Below are 20,233 nucleotides of genomic sequence, written 5' to 3' on the forward strand. Positions count from 1 at the left end.
GGGGCAAGGGGACCGGGAGGGGGTCAGAGGGGCAATTTGGGGATCACTGGGCCCAGGGAAAGAGTGGAGCCACTGTGGGAGAAGGAAAAGAGGAGGACAACTAAGTCTTTTTTGGGGGGGGGGATCAGTGTGTTTGGTGGGGGGGGGCCTTTGGGGAGTGTCAGAGGAGGCGGTTTGGGGCGTGCAGGGAGGGGACAGTTCCCCCGCACACAGCACCCACCGCTGCCGCTACTTTTCCCGCCCCGCAGAAGGGGGAGGACGAGTACGCCAACGTCGACGCCATTGTGGTGTCGGTGGGGGTGGACGAGGAGATCGTCTATGCCAAGTCCACCGCCCTACAGGTGAGCTGGGGAGGGGGTGTGCCCCGTTTCCCCCCCCCCACACACACACACACAACTGACGCCTACCCCGCCGTCCCCGGCAGACCTGGCTGTTTGGCTACGAGCTGACGGACACCATCATGGTGTTCTGCGAGGACAAGATCCTCTTTATGGCCAGCAAGAAGAAGGTGGAGTTCCTGAAGCAGGTGGCCAACAGCAAGGGCAGCGAGAACGCCAACGGCCTCCCCGCCATCACGCTGCTGGTGCGGGAGAAGGTGAGCCGCCGCCACGCCTCTCCTCACCCCCCCCCCAGCAAACCCCCCCTGCGCCTTCCCCTGACGTTTCCCCCCCCTTTCCGTCACGCAGAACGAGAGCAACAAAGCCAACTTCGAGAAGATGATCGAGGCGCTGAAGGCCAGCAAGAACGGCAAGCGCATCGGCGTCTTCAGCAAAGATAAGTTCCCCGGGGAGTTCATGAAGAGCTGGAACGACTGCCTCAGCAAGGAAGGCTTCGAGAAGGCGAGTAGCGGCGCTGCGAAAAGGCGGGGGGGGGGGGGGGGAATGCAGCACTCAACGCTGCTGCCCGCCCCCGCAGGTGGACATCAGCGCCGTGGTGGCCTACACCATCGCCGTGAAGGAGGATGGGGAGCTGAACCTCATGCGCAAGGCGGCTGCCATCACTTCCGAGGTTTTCAACAAGTTCTTCAAGGAGCGGGTCATGGAAATCGTCGACGCCGACGAGGTCGGAGTGGGGAGAAATCCCGGGGCCGGGGGGAAAACGAGGGAGACGGGGCCTCGGTTTGGGACGGACGCGGCTGGCACTGGGACGCTACGCCGTTCCCAGCTCCCCAGTGTTGAGCGTTTCCTCATTTTTTTTTCTCCCCGCAAACACGTGCAGAAAGTGCGGCACAGCAAACTGGCCGAGTCGGTAGAGAAAGCCATTGAGGAGAAGAAGTACTTATCCGGGGCGGATCCGTCCACCGTGGAGATGTGCTACCCGCCGATCATACAGAGCGGCGGCAACTACAATCTCAAGTTCAGCGTGGTCAGGTCTGTGCTCTGAGCGCTCCCCGCCCCTTTCCCTGCTTTTCCGGCTGGGAATATCCGTTGGCGCGTGCCCTGATGCTCGCCGCTCCCTTCCAGCGACAAAAACCACATGCACTTCGGGGCCATCACCTGCGCCATGGGCATCCGCTACAAGTCCTACTGCTCCAACCTGGTGCGCACCCTCATGGTCGACCCGCCGCAGGACATGCAGGACAACTACACCTTCTTGCTGCAGCTGCAGGACGAGATGCTYAAGGAGATGCGGCACGGTGAGGAGCCGCATCCGCATCCCCGCGGCGGGCAGCAGCCGCACGCAGGCGCGCTCACGCCCCGCTCTCCCCTGCCCAGGCGCCAAGCTCTGCGACATCTATGCTGCCGTCATGGACGTGGTGAAGAAGCAGAAGCCCGAACTGTTGAGCAAAATCACCAAGAATTTAGGGTGAGGTCGCCACCGTCCGGTCTGKTTTTTTTGTTGCTTTTCCGCGAGGCCACCTCTGGCTTGGAAGCGTGGTTCTGCCGTGGGAGTAGAGGGTGTGGAGATAGTCTCGCCGGAAGTGTTCGGAGGGGTTTGACGCCCTGTGCTTGCATCTCCTCCAGCTTTGCCATGGGCATCGAGTTCAGGGAGGGCTCCCTCGTCATCAACAGCAAGAACCAGCACCGGCTCAAGAAGGGTGAGCAGTGCCTCTCCGCCCACCGTGCCGGCCTTTCCGGCAGCCCTTTCCCTACACCGCATCCCCGTCTTCTCTGCCTCTTCCAGGGATGGTCTTCAGTGTCAACATTGGCTTCTCGGACCTGACCAACAAGGAGGGAAAGAAGCCTGAGGAGCGGACGTATGCCATGTTCGTCGGCGACACGGTGCTGGTGGATGAGGTGAGCGYGGGGCAGCGGCGGCACCGGCGCGGCGCTTCCTCCCACCGCCCCGGAGCTCGCTGACCCATGCTCTCCCACCCAGGACGGCCCCGCCACCATCCTCACCGCTGTCAAGAAAAAGGTCAAAAATGTCGGCATCTTCCTCAAGGTGAGGCCTGGAAAGAGAAGAGGGATCCCGGGTGGTTCGGGGAGGAGGCGCCTTCTCTAACCCACCTTTCCAYCTCTTGAAGAACGAGGACGAGGAGGAGGAAGAGGAGGAGAAAGACGAAGCCGAAGATCTCCTGGGCCGCAGCTCCCGAGCGGCGCTGCTGACCGAGAGGACTCGGGTGCGGCTCCCTGCCTCCCAGCTGCACCCAGCCCCTGCCCGCCGGGCACCGCGGGCCCCGGCGTGGTGCCGGCGCCACCTTCACGCCTCTCCTGCCCGCAGAACGAGCTGACGGCCGAGGAGAAGCGCCGGGCACACCAGAAGGAGTTGGCCATGCAGCTCAACGAGGAGGCCAGGCGGCGCCTGACGGAGCAGAAGGGCGAGCAGCAGATACAGAAGTGAGGCAGTCGCGGTGGGGGCGGGATGCTTGGGAGGGTCCCCGCAGCATCTCAGGCCTTCACTGCTTCCTCTTCTTCCACCTCCCCCCTCCGCCAGAGCCCGTAAGTCCAACATCTCCTACAAGAACCCATCGCTGATGCCCAAGGAGCCCCACATCCGGGAGATGAAGATCTACATCGACAAGAAGTACGAGACCGTCATCATGCCCGTGTTCGGCATCGCCACCCCCTTCCACATCGCCACCATCAAGGTACAGCCCCGGGCTCTTCCGCCCATTCCCGGCGGGATGGCGGCATCCCGTGTTCCCTCCGGCTGGTGGTTTTGGTGAGAGGTCTGCCCACCTCACCCTGGCTTCCTCCTCGCGGTGCAGAACATCAGCATGTCGGTGGAGGGAGACTACACCTACCTGCGCATCAACTTCTACTGCCCGGGCAGCGCCCTGGGCCGCAATGAGGGCAACATCTTCCCTAATCCCGAGGCCACTTTCGTCAAGGAGATGTGAGTGCCCTGCCGCTGTCCTCTCCGGGGACGCGGTGCTGGCGGAGCGCACCGCCGCCCTCAACCGYGGCGCCCGCTCCCTCTCGCCCCCCCACCGCAGCACCTATCGCGCCTCCAACATGAAGACCCCCGGGGAGCAGACGGTGCCGGCCCTCAACCTGCAGAACGCCTTCCGCATCATCAAGGAGGTGCAGAAGCGCTACAAGACCCGCGAGGCCGAGGAGAAGGAGAAGGAGGTGAGGAGCAGCCGACGGGCTCCGCACTGGGTTGGAGGGCAGAGCCGCGGGTTCGACGAGGAGCTTCCTGGCGTGCTCTGTCTCCTCCTCTTCTCCAGGGCATCGTCAAGCAAGACTCGCTGGTGATCAACCTCAACCGTAGCAACCCCAAGCTGAAGGACTTGTACATCCGCCCCAACATCGCCCAGAAGAGGATGCAGGGCTCGCTGGAAGCCCACGTCAACGGTACGGGGAGGCCCGGGGTGGGGGGGCCGGGACGGCGCGGCGAGTCTCCCTGCATCTCGCCGCTTCTCTCTGCGCGCCAGGTTTCCGCTTTACCTCGGTGCGTGGCGACAAGGTGGACATCCTCTACAACAACATCAAGCATGCCGTCTTCCAGCCTTGCGACGGCGAGATGATCATCGTCTTGCACTTCCACCTCAAGGTACGTCCACTGCCGTTCCGGGCTCGGCGTTCCTCGGGGCAGAGCCCTCACACCCGCCCCCTTCCCCACCCAGAACGCCATCATGTTCGGGAAGAAGCGGCACACGGACGTGCAGTTCTACACAGAAGTGGGCGAGATCACCACCGACCTGGGCAAGCACCAGCACATGCACGACCGCGACGACCTCTATGCCGAACAGGTTGGGAGGGTGGCGCCGGGGGGGCGGATGGGGACACTCCCCATCCCCTGCCGCCGGAGCGGGGCCTGAGCTTCCTTCCTCCCGCCCCAGATGGAGCGGGAGATGCGCCACAAGCTGAAGACGGCCTTCAAGAACTTCATCGAGAAGGTGGAAGCTCTCACCAAGGAGGAGCTGGAGTTCGAGGTGCCCTTCCGGGAGCTGGGGTAAGCGATGGGGTCTCGTCCCCCCCCCCCCCCCCCCCCCAAACTCTGCGGCCGGGCCCCGGTGGCCGCCGTCGCGCTGACGCCCGTTGCCTCGACAGGTTCAACGGCGCCCCGTACCGCAGCACGTGCCTGCTGCAGCCCACCAGTAGCGCCCTGGTCAACTGCACCGAGTGGGTGAGCGTCGGGGTGGGATTGGGGAGGAGAAAACGGGCCGGGGGGGATGCTCCCGCCCCACTGACGTGCCCCCCCCCGGCGCAGCCCCCCTTCGTGGTGACGCTGGATGAGGTGGAGCTGATCCACTTCGAGCGGGTGCAGTTCCACCTGAAGAACTTYGACATGGTCATCGTCTACAAGGACTACAGCAAGAAGGTCACCATGATCAACGCCATCCCTGTGGCCTCGCTCGACCCCATCAAAGAGTGGCTCAAGTGAGTGACCCCCCCTGCCTTCATCTGCCCGCTCCCACCCTCCCGGCTCTCTCACCCTCCTCTTCCTCTCCCTGGCAGCTCCTGCGACCTCAAGTACACGGAGGGCGTGCAGTCCCTCAACTGGACCAAAATCATGAAGACTATCGTGGACGACCCTGAGGGCTTCTTCGAGCAGGGCGGCTGGTCCTTCCTGGAGCCCGAGGGCGAGGTAGCAGCCGCGGGGTAGGGTGGGGGGGAACGCAGACGGAGCGGGGATCCTTGCTCCGGCTGGCGCCCGGAGTCCCCGGAAGGGACCGCAGCCGCCGCTCCCTCCGTTCCCAGGGCAGCGACGCCGAGGTGGGTGAATCCGAGTCAGAGATAGAGGACGAGACCTTTAACCCCTCCGAGGAGGACTACGAGGAAGAGGAGGAAGACAGCGACGAGGATTACTCCTCCGAGGCTGAGGAGTCAGGTAGGGCGGCCGCCCCTTTCCCAACCCGGTGCACTGGTGCCTGGCTCTCTCCGGGCTGCACTGAGGCGCTGCTTCCCCTTCGCAGAGTATTCCAAGGAATCCCTGGGCAGCGAGGAGGAGAGCGGGAAGGACTGGGATGAGCTGGAGGAAGAAGCCAGGAAAGGTGAGCGCCCGCCTTGGGACCAGATCCGAATCCGGAGTGGCTCTGGAGCCGCTCCGCTGAACTGCCCCCTCCGCTCTCTCCTTGCCCACTGCAGCCGACCGGGAGAGCCAGTATGAGGAGGAGGAGGAGCACAGCCGCAGCCGGAAGAGGAAGGTGCCGGCGCACAGCTCTGGCCGCAGCGGACACGGCCGCAGCCCGGGCCGCAGYGCCGGCCCCCCCAAGAAGAAGAGGAAGTAGCGCTGGACTCGCCTCTCCTGGGGGGAGTGCCGGGTCCCATCCACGAACTGTCTTTTCCCTCCCCCCTTTTTTCCCTGTTTTTTGTTTTGTTTTGTTTCCCCCTCCCTGTTTTTCGAGGGTTTTTGTTTCTTTTTCTGGCCATTTGTACGGACCAAGGAGCTGTGAGGATGCCCAGCCCTGCCCTCCTCCCTCGCACTGAGCGAGAGAACCCCCACGGCTGCCGCCGGCCACGCGCTCCGTCCCCTCCCGCTCCTGGGAATGCCGCGGGCAGGAAGGGGCCAGGAAGGACCCTCTCTCTTTTTTTTTTTATTTTTTATTCAGCTCTGTCCCGTATTTATCTCCGTTCCTCTGCCGGTGGGAGAGGCTCTTCCGTGGGGGGAGAGGAGGGGAGCGGCGGCTCCCGTGAGGGAGGAGCGGGGCAGGCTCGCTCTCTTTTTTTTTTTCGTAGCCAGTAGCTCTTGGTATTTTCAAACTTTGGAAGAATCGCGACGTTAAATAAAAGGGGTTGTTTTTTTTTTTTGTAAACAGGCGTCTCTTCCGGCTCCTCGCGCGTTTCACAGAGGGCCTCTGCCGCTTCCACACTGACCCAGAGCCGCCCCATGGCTGCGCCGGGCTGCAGCCTGCCCACGGGGAGGGGAGAAAATGGGGAGGGGAAAAAAGAGTTTTGGGCTGTGGCTGTGTGCCCTGCGTGGGGCAGCGCTTGCTCACCGTCCGGGTCGCGCTCCAGTGCATCGCGGCCCCTCCGCAGGGTCTCCTGTCGGGCCCGGAGGATGGCATCCTCCCTCGGATGGCATCCTCCCTCGGCTCACCACCGCAGGGATGCCGGATGCTCCCTGCTGGCCTGGCCCAGGGCGTGGGGATCACGGAGGCGGCACGAGGATCCTGGATGCCTCGTGGCAACCCCAGACGCATCACAGGGATCTCGGGCGCCTCTTGGGGATCCTGGGTGCATCATGAGGATCCTGGGTGCCTCATGGGGATCCCAGGTGTGCTATGAGGATCCCAGGTGCTTCCCARCGATCCCAGACACATTGCAGGGATCCTGGATGCATCACAAGGATCCTGGGCACTTCCCAGCAATCCTGGACACATTGTGGGGATCCTGGGTGCCTCACAGGGATCCCAGATGGGTCACAAGGATCCTGAACACCTTGCAGGGATCATGGGCACGTCACGAGGATCCCGGGTGCCTCGTGGGAATCCTGGGCATGCCATGAGGATCTTGGGYGCTTCTCAGTGATCCCAGGCACATCACGGGAATCCTGGGTGCTTCCTGGTGATCCCAGACACATTGCAAGGATCCTGAGTGCCTCATGGGGATCCCGGATGCTTTGCAAGGATCTTGGGCACTTCCTGGCAATCCCGGACACATCACAGGGAGCCCTGTGGTCCCTGCCGCACGCTCACCTCCTCCTCCAAGCTGCATCTGGAGGTGTGGCGCTCTGGTGGTGGCTGCAGCCTCGTCCAGTGCTCCAGCACTCCATGGCACTCTCCGCTCGGACCTGCATGTGGGGAGAGGACGCTGGCGGTCAGGCGTTGCTCCAGCTCCAGTAATCCTCCTTCAGCAGGTCTCGCTCCTGCTCCGGCTCCCCAATCCACTCCTGCAGGGAAGGGGCCGTGCGGGGCTGACCTGCCGCRGGCTCCATGTCCCTGACCAGCAGCTCTCCAGCAGTGTCGTCCAGCAGCGGCCGTGGCATGGTCTGGCCTGCGAGTGGGGAGGCGACGGCGCAGCCAGGGGGGATTTTGCCTTCCAGTTAATCCACTGCCATCTGCCAGACGAAAAAAAGGATTTAGATGCGTAAATGCCTCAAAAATCCCCGCTGCCCTGGCCCTGCACCATRTCCTGCCTGGAGAGGAGAGAACATCCTGTGTAATCTGGCTGCCACTGGGCATTTAGGCCCCTTTCCGGCACTGCTTCCCTGTCCTGGCCCCCTGCCAAACCTCAGCATGATTTTGGGGTGCGAAACACCCCGTCAGGGCAGGAAGGCGCCTCAGTGGAAGGCTGGGCCGCCACGCGTACGTGAGCCGGCGCCAGAGGCTGTGGCGAGCGTGGTTTCGGCACGGCAGAAGGTGCGCGAGCTGGTGGCGTTATCGAGGACAGCGGGTGCCTCACCGAGCTGGGGATCCTCCAGGCAGCTCCGGATGCCCATTAAACCCTGCCTGGAGTCCGGCTTTGGGACTGAAATGCCAGCCAGCTCTGGAGATGGAGTGTGATTTTCCAGGTGAGGCTCTCGCTGCTTTAATGGCGCAGCTGCGGCGCCGCTTGGGATAAACGGTGCTGCGGTTGCCCCGTCCCGAAGTGCAGGGAATTTCTCCATCCCGAAATCAGGCAGGTTTCCCCGCTTTGTGCCCCCATGGGGGAAAGCGGTTGGTGTGGCGGTTCACGTCTCAGAGCAGGGGCAGTTCATCCTCCCCGGCACAGCGAGGTGCAGATGGATTTGGGGACAGGCGTTAGGGGCGCGCGCTTTACTCCCACTTGCGTTTCGACCTGGGGAAGTGTGAATTGGGGAAGGAGGACCAGAACGAAAATTAGGATAAAACTACTATTTTACAGGAGTAACTCCCGTTACGAGCACGGGCTGGTGCTGCCCTAGCAGCAGACCAAATGGCAAGCAGGAAGGGCCAGTCCTTCCCAAAAGCTCAGTATTTTTGYGGCTGATGCTAGCAACGAAACAAGCAGCCTGCCGAGACCTCAATAATTCTCTGCCTGAATGAGTCACGGCAAACTTTGATGTGGCGCTGACAGATCGAGAGACTCACAGCTGATGCGGCCGGGGTGAAGAACAGCTACACATTCATTTCTGTGCTGAAACACGGAGTGAAATTTGGCATTTCCCCCCCTGCCAGAGCACTCAGCTGTGCTCTGCCTTAGCTTAGTGCTCGCCCCAGCGCCATGAGGCGCCTTTCCTCTGCGGCCCGGGCTCATTTTGTCGCGTGGTGTTTCCGAGCGCTCATCTCTGTTCGAGGCCGCAAGCCACGGCAAAGCCCAGTTCCCACCAGCCCATGCAGCGAGCGGCGCTTCGTGCCGTGGGGTTTCGAGGCGTCTGCTGCGAGTGCACGTCCTGTGCAGGTCACCGCAGCTTTTCAACTGCAGCTTTGGGGACAGACGTCTCTGTTCTGAAGAGAACAGGAGCRAGCGGCCGCTCCTGGAGGGGAGCGGGGACAAAGGGTAAATTATCCGGTGCGCCGATACCGGGAATGCCGCTGGAACTGCGTTTTGTCCTCTCTTGTGCAGGAGGAGCAGGCATAGGTTTGCCGGCGAGCCCCAGGAGTGCAGCTTCCTCCTTCGCGGCCATGCAAGGAGCTGGCATGGAGAACTTCTCCCAGTGGCATGTGCCCTTTAACACCACCAAGTATTTTCTYGTCCCTGTCTACGGCCTCGCGCTGGCGGCTGGGCTGCCCCTGAATGGCCTGGCCCTCTGGGCCCTGTTGTCCCAGGCCAACACATCGGTGCTCGTCGCCTACCTGCTGAATGTGGTGGCGGCCAACCTGCTGCAGCTCCTGACGCTGCCCTTCTGGATCCACTACAGCCGCCAGGACCACGCTTGGCCCTGGGGCAGCAGCGCCTGCAGAGTCGTGGGCCTGGCCTTCGTCACGGCCCTCTACGCCAAGAACGGCTTTCTCTGCCTCATYGCCGTGGAGCGCTACCTGGGGCTGGTCCACCCGCTGCGCTTCCGCGGGCTGCAGACGACGCGCAGCGCAGCCGCGGTGAGTGTGGCCTCCTGGGCGCTGGTGGTCACCCTCTGCCTCGTGGGCGGCCTGCTCCAGCCAGAGAAGGAGCTGAGGCCTCACCTTTGCTACGAGCAGCTGTGCCCGAGCGAAAAGGGCTACGCCTCATTCAGGGTGGCCGTCGTCATCCTCACCTTCTTTCTGCCCTGCTTCTTCATGACCTTCTTCTACCTCCGCGGCCTTGGGAAGCTCAAGGAGGCGACCAGCCTGGATGGGAAAGCCAAGAGGAAGATCGCCCGGTTCATTGCTTGCATGATCACTGYCTTCTACCTGCTCCAGGTCCCTTACCAGGCCACCTCCTACTCCAAGTTTGTGGCGCAGCTGCTGCTGGAGAACAGCTGCCCCTTTGAGGGGCGCCTCTTCCTCTACGACCGCCTGGCGCTGTGCCTCACCACCCTCAGCGACGTGGCYGACCCCCTCCTCTACATCCTGCTCCTCAAGGACGTGCGGGAGGCGCTGGCAAAGCGCCTGGTGTGCCGGGGCGGCGCGCTGGAGACAGGGGGGGCCCAGCCGGACCGCGCGACAGCATGCACCGCGGTGTGACAACCCCGCTTCTTCCCGCCGCCTCCGCCTCTGGAAGAGCATCGGGGAGGGAGAAAGCCCTGGGATCGGGGCTGGCGCCCAGGGACCAGGCCCCATGCCCCACGATGGTGGGGGGGGGGCTTCAAATGTGGCTCCTCTTTCAGGGTCCTTCCCTGCTTTGCTGTCATTAAATATTTTTTTTTTTAATCAAAATCCCCCCCCCCAAAAAATCTGCCATTTCCGCCTCTGGAAGAGCATCCAGGAGGGAGAGAGGGCCCCCCCCCCCCTCACCCCCTGGATGGGGGCAGGCGCTGAGGGACCAGGCCTCGTGATGGGGGGGGGCTCGAATGCATCCCATCTTTTGGGGCTGTTCCCCACTTTTCTTCACTGTCATTAAACGATTTTTTTTTTTAATGAAAATCTCCCCCCAAAACCTCATTGTTTCCTGCCTCTGGGGGTGCCCGCGGCCTCGGCCCCCCCCGCCCAGCCCTCACACCTCCACCGCAGCCACCGCCTGTCAGGATAGCCCCGCCCCCACCCTCCCGGTAACGGTTCCCGAGCTTTCAAACCGGCCTATCAGCGTGCAGCATGGGGAGGGGGAGATTGACAGGAGAATGGAATAATCCCGTGCTTTCGCCGCGGCCGCTGCAGCCAATCGCCGCCTAGGATCACGCCTAAGCTCCCGCCCCTCCCTCTCCTCGCTCTACGTCATCTTCCCCTGGCCAATAGGAAAATGCCGGCGCCGAAAGGGGGGGCGTGGGAGTACACCGCGCACGCGCAGAGCAGCTCGGTTACAGCGCTCGGGCTGTGCCCTCCCGTTTGTRGCAGCCCCGCCCAGGAGCGGGGACCGAAAGCATCGCTCCCACGCTTATAGGCGAAAAAGGGGAAAAGAACAGCAGTCTCGACCAGTCAAAACCGGGATCCGCCCCGTGTCTTGGAGTGGCACGCAGGGCAGCCCATCGCATGCGCTCTTCCCCCTCCCGCGCGGCTGAGCGTTGGTCCGCCCTCTGCTCGCTCTCACTGGTTGATCCTTGGACGGACGCCCTCTTCAGCGAATCGCGGCGCGAAAGGCCGTCTCCCCCCTCTCCCCCTCCGTCCAACGGCGGCGTGGGGGGCTGGGCTCGCTTTCGTCCGGGCCGAGCAGCGCAGAGGGCGGCGTGGGCGCCATTTTGTGAGCAGCCTCGAGCGGGGAGGCGGCAGCGGCGACAAGGGGGACAGCGCGCGGGCGAGCGACTCGGAGCCGAGCGGTGAGTGCGCCGTTTCTCTGCTCCCGGGGCTGGGCCGCAGGAGGGGAGACGGCGGCGGCGGCTCAGTGATGGCGTCACATCGCCCCTTCTTCATCGCAGCGGGAGCTAGCCGCGTCCCCCCCCCCCCCCCGCTTCTCCCGGGGCGGTCTGCGGCGTGTCTCTACCCCGCCGCGGCGATGCCGTGCCGAGAAGGTTAACGGCTGCCTTGGGGGGGGGCGGGGGGTGATGGCGGCGCGTCCTGCAGCGCCGTAGGGTGTGTGTGGGGGGGGAAATGGGGAGCCGTTGGCCGGGCGAGACCACGGCAGAGCCGCGGCGGGGGGACGGAGCGGCGCCTCCTTGTGGGCGATACCACTCTGCGCGGGAGCGGGGTGGGGGGGGCACTGCGCTGCGTAAACAGCCCTGGTAGGAAGAGACCAACGCCGGGCTGCGGGGGGCGTGGCCAGCCCGCGGAGCAGGGGCCAGCCCGGGGGCGTGGCCAGCCTGGAGGGYGTGGTCAACCCGTGGAGCAGGCACAAGTCCGGAGGGGGGAAGGGGCGTGGCCACACYGGCGAGTGGGGGCCTGGACTGGGGAGCAGGTGCCAGCCTGGGGGGCGTGGCCATCMTAGGGGCGTGGCCAGACCGGGGAGCAATGTCCCCCCAGAGGGGGGAATGGGGGCGTGGCCAGCCCAGAGGGTGTGGCCAGCCTGATGAGTGGGGCCTGGCCTGCTGGGGGGGGACACGGGAGGGCGTGGCCAGCCCCCACGTGGCGCTGGCTCCCTCGAAGCCGGAGGGGAAGTAACCAGGATGTGTCACTGCTCGAGCTGTTGGGTGGAAAACAGGCTGCTTTGGGGGCTGAATTATCATTCCCCCCCCCTAAACCGCCCCCACCCTCTTCTGCACTTCCTCTTGCCTTCCTGTCTCTCGAGCTGCAGCCTGAGGCAGCCACCGCCTGTCGTATCCCCTTTTCCGGGCCAGATCATACGAGAGCAGGTGTGTGTAGCACTGTATTTCTCTTCCAGGCTAAAGGCTCCTCTCTGCCATCATCATCATCACGATACTCACCAGCTTTTCTGGTTCCTTCTGAGAGTGTAACTTCATCCCCCCCCCTTCCCCCTCTCATTGTTTTGCTGGTAATAACCTGCTTCTGCAGAATCTAGCAGGGAAAAAAAAMCCCAAACAGACGATAACTCCCTTCCGGCCTCTGTCGTGACTCAGATCCCCAAGGTTGCTTGAGCTCCAGTGACCTGGCTTGTAGATCCCTCTTCGCCTCCTCTTTCAGGACCCGACCTGTCGTGTGCTCACTTGGTTCTCCCGTCTCCTCCTCGCCTCAGGGTTACGCGTGCGAGCGCGATGCATCGCCCCGTCCGAACCCGCCCTCCGCCACAAGCTCACAGGTGTCTGACACCCCAGCTGCTTCCTTGGAGATGGGAGAAGCAGAGAAGGGATTAGAGCAGAGGCGATTTTAAGYGTGTTAGCGGGAAGCCGAGACAGCTGTGAGCTTGGGGCCTTGGGGAGGCCGGCCGATCTCTCTTGGGGGGAGCGGGAGAGGCATGCAGCGTTTCTGAGGAACCCTGACTCAATCTGTCCCTTCTCCTTTCACAGGGCAGCGAGGCGAAACCCCATCCCTCCTCACTGGAGCTCAGCTTCGTATTAACCCCCCTCCCCACACACGCACACCTCCCGATTTTATAGAGCCATTTTAACGGTGCCCCCCCGTGGCCTCTCGCTCCCTGCGCCAAACCGGAGCTGGATTTAAGATGTAATTTTGAAAGTCAACCTGTATTTTTTTTGCAGCAGCTGGGTTAGAGGAGGAGCCTTTTAGCCCCTCATGAGCTGACCTCTCTCGGGTATTTTTAGAGTGAAGTGATGGTGTGCAAAGGGCTTTGATGGTCTCCTACYGAGAGCTCTCCCCACGCGGTGCTCTGGCAACCGCGGCTGGAACAGAGCGCGAGAGAGAGGGAGAGGACAGAAATGATCATTGCTGACTTGACCTTTCGGCACCTCCCGTTTTTCTAATCTGGGCTATTTTTATTTTTGTTTTTTTACAGCGAGATTTTTTTGATCTTCAGCTACAGTAAGTTACTCAAAATTTTTTTCATTTTTCCTGCCTTTCCACTGATTTCCTTTTTATTGTTGTTGCTAGTTACTATTACTATTATACTACTATATTGCTGATGACTTTACTATGATGATATGTTGCTGATGGTGATGATAATGACACTGCTGATTTTTAACCGGATGAAATCGAGTTTTTCTGAGTGTTCCTGACTGAGCTGGGTTTTTACCCTTTGTGAGACACAGCGAGGTTTTTAAAATTTTTAAGTGGATTGATCGCGCTAACTCTTTTTCCCCCCCCCCCGACTGCTGAGAGTGGGACCGGTTTCTCCTGAACTGTTTTAGAGCGTCTCTGGAAGTCTGTATTTTTTTTTATTTTTTTATTTTTTTTATTTTTTTATTTTTTTAATTTTTAATCTTTCGTTTGTGCCATTTTTAAACTGTTGCTGCCATATGATGTCTGTGGTGCTGGTCGCCTGCGGGGGCGACGGCCCTTCCCCAAACGGCCCCCTCCTCCTCCTCCTGTCCCCCCCCTTTTTCCCCTCCTCCCCTTCCCCCAAACCCCTCATCCCGCTCTCTTCCTCTACGCCGTCCCTCCCTCAAAACGACCCACTGCCGCGCCGCGGACGCCCTGGAGCGACGGCAGCCACCCGGAGCCACCTGCAGAGCAGATAAACCCCTCCCGGGCCACGGTAAGAGGTGTGAGGGCCAGGCGGTTTCCTCGCGAGCTTCGGCAGCCAGAGCCAAAGGTCCTGGCACGGAAGAAGCGCCGCCGCGGGGACTCGCTCCGCGCCAGAGGCCTGACGCGGGTCCCGCGGGGGATCCCGGCCGTCTGCCCGCCTCTGCTCCCAAATGAGGGATCAAAAGCCCGCGGCATCGCCGGAAGAGCCACAGTTTGCCTGTGCAAAGGCAGGAAGAGGTCGCGAAAATGCCTTCCTCCGCCGGTGCGGAGCCTCGAAGGCCTCACAAACGGCCCGCGGGATGGTGCGTGCATTCTGCAGTCCCTTGGATGCCTTTCGGGATCTGCCCTGGAGCAAAGCCGCCGACAGCGCTTGGAGCGGGTTGTTCCCGGCTGGTCTTTCTTGGAAAGCGCTTGGAAAAACCTCCGCGGAAACCCGATGTGGAGAAACCCTCGGGGATGGGGCCGAACCGCCCTTGGCTTTGTCCAGCGACGTTAACGAGTGACGACTGGGCACCGTTTGGCGCCGACCGCGTCCGAAGCCGTTCCCAGCTTAAGGCGCTCGATTTACGGGCTTCACAGAAGAAATCAGTGCCCACGTGGCTGTCCGGACTGAACGCCGCCCCGCGGCCAGAGGCAGAGAGCCCGGCATCGGTCCGCGGAGGCTCGAGTTAACACTGGTGCCGTTGGGGGGGAACGGTGGCGCGTGGGAGGCCGAGACTAACCAGGAGCAGGTTGTTTCTCCTCGGCCGCATTGGAGGCAGAGCGGCGCCACATTCTGCGGCAGAGCTGGGTGCTGGAGAAAAGACCTGGCTACAGGGCTACTGCAGGCGATTTGGGTGTTTTTTATTAATTTTGGGGTGGGGCTGCTGCTTTTCTGACTGTGTCCACCTCCCTTGGCAGGTCCTCGCCGCCCGTGAGCCATGGCCAGCAACGTCACCAACAAGACCGACCCGCGCTCCATGAACTCGCGCGTCTTCATCGGCAACCTCAACACGCTGGTGGTGAAGAAGAGCGACGTGGAGGCCATCTTCTCCAAGTACGGCAAGATCGTGGGCTGCTCCGTGCACAAGGGCTTCGCCTTCGTGCAGTACGTCAACGAGCGAAACGCCCGCGCCGCCGTGGCGGGCGAGGACGGCAGGATGATCGCGGGCCAGGTCCTAGGTGAGCCGCGTCCCCGGCACTGCCTCGGTGGGGACGGGCAGCAGCGCGCGAGCGGCCTCGGCGSCTGGAACCCGCCTGGGCGCCCTGCGCCGAGGGGTTTAGCGCCAGCCTGATCCGGGGGGAATTCGACGGGAGCCAGGTGAGTTTGGAAAAGCTCGCGGGCTCGCGCCTTTGACCACTGACTCCCGTCGGCTGCTAGCCGCTTCATTTTGGGCGATTTTCAGCGTGATCGCCTCCACTCGAAGCTGCGGACCCTGTGGGCAGCAGAAAACGCCTCCGGAACCGCTTCAGCTCTGACGCCGGCACCGCTCTCCCGCTCCTCGGCAGGTAAGTGCGGGCTTCGGCGCTCAGCGGAGCTGTGTTTCTCGCTCAGATATTAACCTGGCGGCCGAGCCGAAGGTGAACCGGGGCAAGGCCGGTGTCAAGCGGTCGGCGGCGGAGATGTACGGGTCAGTAGCTGCGCCACCTTCTCCGTCCCCTCTAGTCAGGTCGGGACCCTTCTTTTTTTCTATTTCGCCTTCTGGGCGTTTTTTTTTTTTTTCCCCCCTTCCCTTCCCTCCCGGAGGTGTGGAGGGACTGCAGAGGCGCCCAGCGCGCTTCTCCCTCCTCCGCCTCCGCCCTGGCTGCCCTGACCGTGCCACCCCGGCTTTCTCCTGCAGGTCCTCCTTTGACCTGGACTATGACTTCCAGCGGGATTACTACGACAGGTACGAGGATGCCGGGCCCCTCCGGAGACGCGGAACGGGGTGGGGGGCGGCTCCCGGTTTCCTCACTGCGTCTTTGCCCGCAGGATGTACAGCTACCCAGCTCGCGTGCCCCCGCCGCCTCCCATCGCGCGGGCCGTGGTGCCCTCCAAACGCCAGCGCGTCTCCGGCAACACGTCCCGCAGGGGCAAGAGCGGCTTTAACTCCAAGAGCGGCCAGCGAGGCTCCTCCTCCAAATCCGGCAAGTGTAAGTGTCCGGCCGGGATGGGGATCCTGGTGGGATTCGGGCCGCGTTCGGACCCCCGGCCTCACCCCTCTCTGCTCTGGGTGGCAGTGAAAGGCGACGACCTGCAGACCATCAAGAAGGAGCTGAGCCAGATCAAGCAGAAGGTGGATTCGCTGTTGGAGAGCCTGGAGAAGATCGAGAAGGATCAAAGTAAACAGACGGGTGAGGGCGGGGGGGGACCCGCGGCAGGGGGCGGCCCTCGTCGGCCCCCTCGGCCCCCTCGTGACACGCTGCCTCCCCCCCTCGCCCCCGCAGAACAGAAGAACGACAAGTCAGAGGAGGAGCAGAGCAGCAGCTCCGCCAAGAAGGAGGAGAGCAACGTGAAGATGGAGTCGGAGGCCGGGGCGGACGACTCCGCCGAGGAGGGCGACCTGCTGGATGACGACGACAACGAGGACCGGGGGGACGATCAGGTACGGAGCTAGGAGGCCCCGGGTGGGGGCCCCCCCTGCAACAGGCCCGGCGGGAGCCCATCTCTCCCTCCCTCACCCCCCCCCCCACCGCTTTCTTGCAGCTGGAGTCCATAAAGGGGGACGAGAAAGAGGCAGAGGAGGGCGAGGATGACAGAGACAGCGCCAATGGCGAAGATGACTCCTAAGCTCCCCCGCTGTCCCCCAGCAAAAGCACCTGTCTAAAAAAACCGAGCCGCTCCCCATCCCCTTCCCCACCTCCTCGCTGCCCGCTCCCCTGTGTTCATGGTGTCGTGTCTCCTGCTGCACCCCTGCTCTCACTGTAGTTCTGTTAAGTCCCCCTGTAATTTTTCCTCTTTTAATTTTGATACCTCTTTATGACTTAACAATAAAAGGACGTATGGTTTTTACCCGCTGGTGTGTGAGGCTGAATCTGTCCCTGGAAAGGCGCCCCTTTTTGGGCCCCTGGTGGGCGTGATGGCCGGGAAGGGTGCAAGGGACTTGGCCCGCGGGTTAGTGGCTGCCGGGTGCCGGGAGGAGAGTCCCTGCCTGGCTGTGGGCACTGAGACCGTTCAAAGCCATCGCCTGCAAGAGGCTCGGCATCCCACGCATGCGCACTGGGGCCGCCCCGGTGCCTGCTGCCCCCTGGCGCACGCGGCACGCTACTGCAGCGGGGCCTGGAGCGCATGCGTAGTGCAGGCGACCTGCTCGTTGCCCCCCCGACAAGCACTACACGATACCGCAGCGGGGCGCCATACGCATGCGCAGTGGCCCGGCTGTGCTCCCTGCCACTCCCGCAGGAGCAYGTGGCCGCGCTGCAGCCAGGCGCGCATGCGCAGTGGAGCGCCTGCTCTTCCCCAACCCCCTGGTGGCAGGTGTTTAAAACGCATTTCCGGAAGTTAATTAAAGTCAAAACGGAAGTTGGTACGTTAATTAATTAACAGTGTTTGGGGGGGAGCTGGCGCCAGGGGCGGCGGGTTCGGCCCTGCCCCGGTGCCTTGTTGGGGATAGTGGGGCGCCGCGGTGCCTTCCGGGCCTCGGGGGGCGGGGAGAGGCGCCGACACGTGATGGACGGCAACTGCACAGGGTCAAACCCTACAGTGTGCTCCGCCCCGAGGCATGCCGGGAGGTGTAGTCTTGCGGCACTGGGATTCTGGTCAGCCATTTTGGTCTGTAAGGCATGCCGGGAGGTGTAGTCTTCTGGCCACTTAAAACCGGCAGTGCATGCCGGGGGTTGTAGTCTTCTGGCACAGGGCTTCCAGGCCATCGTTTTAGACCGCGGGGCATGCCGGGAGGTGTAGTCTTCCCACACTAGGCAGGAATCTCATCGGCAAYAGGGGAATTTCCCTGTTTTCCCCCGGGCGGGGCAGGAAGGATTGAAGGGACGAGATGCATTGGGACCCCCCTCGATTCCCTCAGAGCTGTCCCTGAGGCCTCGTAGGGCCTCGTACAGGCCTCATATAGGCTCATGCAGGCCTCCACGGGCTTGTATGATCTTGTATGGGCCTCATATGGGCTCATAAAGGCTCGTGCGGGTCTTGTACAGGCTCGTACAGGCCTCTGTGTCGAAGGAGCGTTGTCACAGCTGGGAGCTCTGTGGAGATCTGCGGCCGTCCATGGAGGATGAGCTCTGACTTGCAGCGTGGACACAGCTAAGTCCTGGGGCTGCACTGTATGTGAGCAGGGCTGGGAGGTGGAAGCTGGTTTTGCCCTAGGCGGTTAATGGTGTCATTGTCTGTGGCTGTTTGCCCACGGAGCTGAGAGGACCAAAAATATTAATGGTCTGTAACAGAGATGAATTAGTGCTTGCGGTGTTTCAGGTAGGTTCAGTGRAAGTGCAGCTTAGTGCARTCCTGTGGGTGATTCTTGCRCATGCTCACATTTGAATGGTGGCTAAAACCAAATCTATAAACAGCAATTGTAACGTGATTCTCATGCGTGTCTTCCTGCTCTGCTGCCCTTCTAAATGAAGGGGAAACTTCTTAAACTGTGGGCAAAACCCCTTGGCTTCTCTGTACTGTTCTCATGCTCATGGGTGCTTTGGTGTTTCTTGCTTAAAGCTGAGGGTTTGAAGTTTTTCACTTAAGGTTTATTGTTTAGTTTGTTGTTGAGGGTYTCTCACTCAGGGGTTGTGGTTTACTACTTTATTTTGTGGGGCTCAGTCTTTATCAGTCAGAGTTTACAGTTTGCTCATTTAGCAATCAGGGCGCAGAATTTAAAATCCAACCTCATCCATAAATTTTAAAGCCTTGGCAACCATTTGGGCTCCAAGATTTGCAGTTTGTCACTTAGGGTGCAGGGCTTACTGATAAATGAAAAGGGCTAAATCCTTAAATAATAAACTGTAAGCCCTGAAGCCTAAGCAGCAGGCTGCGAACCCTCCTTTGGGGTTTGTAACCTTCCCCTGTACCCAGCGTTCAGCTCTGTGCGCTGACCTGAGGTCTGGGTTTCATGCGGCGCAGGCCCATCACATCGAGACTGGCGATGTGACGGGTGAGCTGAGTGCTGTGAAAGCGTACTGCAGGGCTCTAGTCTGGGGTAGGGCAGAAGTGCAGACAGGCAAGGTCAGGTGTTTTCCTCTCAACTCTCAGAGCTGGATCCTATCCCTGAAGGAAAAAGCAGAGGGGGTAGGCTGTCGGCTACTCAGACACCTGCCACATCAAGGCCAGCAGCAGGAGCCGACCCTTCCCTGATGGATGGATGAACACTGGTGCGGTCATGACTCTGCAGGTGTCACAGGGTAAGGAGAAGTATGCTGGCACTGAGCCCCAGGGCAGACTCATGCCCAGGTGTTGTTTCTGCACAGTAAACAATAAATAGTTGCTTTATTCTTGGCACTCATGTCTGTGGTTCCTGTTGTCGCTTTGCCTGAAGATGATGCCCAGGGGAGGAGGTTACCCATTGCATCTGGGGTTGGGAGCTGGTCCCCAAGTCACTTGTACTTTGGGGTCCCTGTGGTTCCCAGGGAACCCAGTGCTGTTCACAGGGCTGAGGGGAATTTCCCTTGCATTGCTTGGACACTTGGGGCTCTTGGGGGTGTTTCCCATCACCCTGGGGGTAGCCAGGGCCCCCCCAGGGCTTCATGAGGTCCCCAGACTGCTCCCAGATTTGCTTTCAGCACTCAGCAATGTCCCTTGTGTGTCTGGGGATGGGGCCTGTGTGCCTGGAGCTGGCAGATAGTTTCCGTGGGGATGGGGGGAGCCTGCAGGCACCGTCCCATCAGCAGCATCGAGCCCTGTGATGTGCCTTACAGCCCTTTGGTGTGCACCAAGGCCCTTCATTTGTATTTTGGTTTGTCCCAGAGCCTTGTGTTTGCCCTCTGGTGCCCTCAGGACCCCTCAATTCACATTTTGGGTTGCCCCCAGGGCCCTCTCTTTGCCCTTTGGTGCCCCCAGAGTCACTCTGTTTGCTCTATCATTGCCTTTTTTTTTACTTTTGTTGCACCCACAGCTCTGGATTTGTTCTCTTGTCCCCTCAATACTCCCTTTTCCTCTCTGTACACCCCAGGGGTCTCCCCTCAGCTTTCAGCAACCTGCTCTCAGGAGTGGGGGTGCCTCTGCTGCCCTGGGAGCCCCAGCTGTCTGTGATGGGGCTGATRGCCATTCCCCCTCCCCGGTTCCTGATGGGCTGCAGCTGTGGGCCCTAGGGCTGGGACCAGCCCCAGGTGGGGCTTGGGGGGGCAGGATGAGCCCCAGGTGGGGCTGGCTGGGATGAGCCCCGGGGGGGGGCAGGATGAGCCCCAGGTGGGGCTGATGGCAACAGTGGGCACGCACCGGGGTTGGGGCTGCAGTTGGGGGAAGCCTGCGCTGGGGCCAGTCTGGGACAATGGAGCTGCCGC

The 20,233-nt window shown here is 61.7% G+C and overlaps 3 protein-coding genes across 13 annotated transcripts; all 3 read left to right on the forward strand.

Moving 5' to 3' along the window:
* Positions 1-191: 191 nt before the first annotated feature.
* SUPT16H (SPT16 homolog, facilitates chromatin remodeling subunit) lies at positions 192-6,141 on the forward strand (the record flags this gene model as incomplete). Its single annotated transcript, XM_026056346.1, has 25 exons — positions 192-341; positions 425-595; positions 687-839; positions 916-1,062; positions 1,219-1,370; positions 1,464-1,636; positions 1,716-1,806; positions 1,965-2,038; positions 2,125-2,237; positions 2,320-2,385; positions 2,468-2,563; positions 2,665-2,780; positions 2,878-3,031; positions 3,152-3,279; positions 3,380-3,515; positions 3,614-3,740; positions 3,821-3,939; positions 4,013-4,138; positions 4,229-4,341; positions 4,440-4,515; positions 4,600-4,769; positions 4,848-4,977; positions 5,091-5,220; positions 5,306-5,383; positions 5,478-6,141. Coding segments are annotated over 25 exons (3,132 nt in total), but the record flags the coding sequence as incomplete, so codon positions are not given.
* A 1,239-nt stretch (positions 6,142-7,380) lies between these two features.
* On the forward strand, positions 7,381-10,310 carry LOC112961334 (G-protein coupled receptor 4-like). The gene is made up of 2 exons (XM_026056361.1): positions 7,381-7,842; positions 8,856-10,310. Exons 1-2 carry the CDS (start codon positions 7,824-7,826, stop codon positions 9,890-9,892), a joined length of 1,056 nt encoding a protein of 351 aa, XP_025912146.1. The 5' UTR covers positions 7,381-7,823; the 3' UTR covers positions 9,893-10,310.
* A 385-nt stretch (positions 10,311-10,695) lies between these two features.
* On the forward strand, positions 10,696-16,805 carry HNRNPC (heterogeneous nuclear ribonucleoprotein C (C1/C2)). 11 transcript variants are annotated; one of them, XM_026056364.1, is made up of 9 exons: positions 10,697-11,118; positions 12,377-12,491; positions 12,700-13,171; positions 14,735-14,995; positions 15,369-15,483; positions 15,655-15,702; positions 15,786-15,946; positions 16,034-16,398; positions 16,500-16,805. In XM_026056364.1, the coding sequence occupies exons 4-9, from the start codon at positions 14,755-14,757 to the stop codon at positions 16,581-16,583; spliced, it is 1,014 nt and encodes a 337-aa protein (XP_025912149.1). In that variant the 5' UTR covers positions 10,697-11,118; positions 12,377-12,491; positions 12,700-13,171; positions 14,735-14,754; the 3' UTR covers positions 16,584-16,805. The 11 variants fall into 11 exon arrangements, with proteins under 11 accessions (XP_025912151.1, XP_025912149.1, XP_025912148.1 ...); XM_026056363.1 differs by lacking the exon at positions 12,377-12,491 and having other exon boundaries at positions 12,700-12,856; positions 13,146-13,171; XM_026056370.1 differs by lacking the exon at positions 12,377-12,491 and having other exon boundaries at positions 16,034-16,147; positions 16,246-16,398; positions 16,500-16,592.
* Positions 16,806-20,233: the final 3,428 nt, after the last annotated feature.

This window comes from Apteryx rowi, unplaced genomic scaffold, assembly GCF_003343035.1.
Source record: "Apteryx rowi isolate R43461 unplaced genomic scaffold, aptRow1 scaffold_1309, whole genome shotgun sequence".
In the NCBI taxonomy this organism is placed as follows: Eukaryota; Metazoa; Chordata; class Aves; order Apterygiformes; family Apterygidae; genus Apteryx; species Apteryx rowi.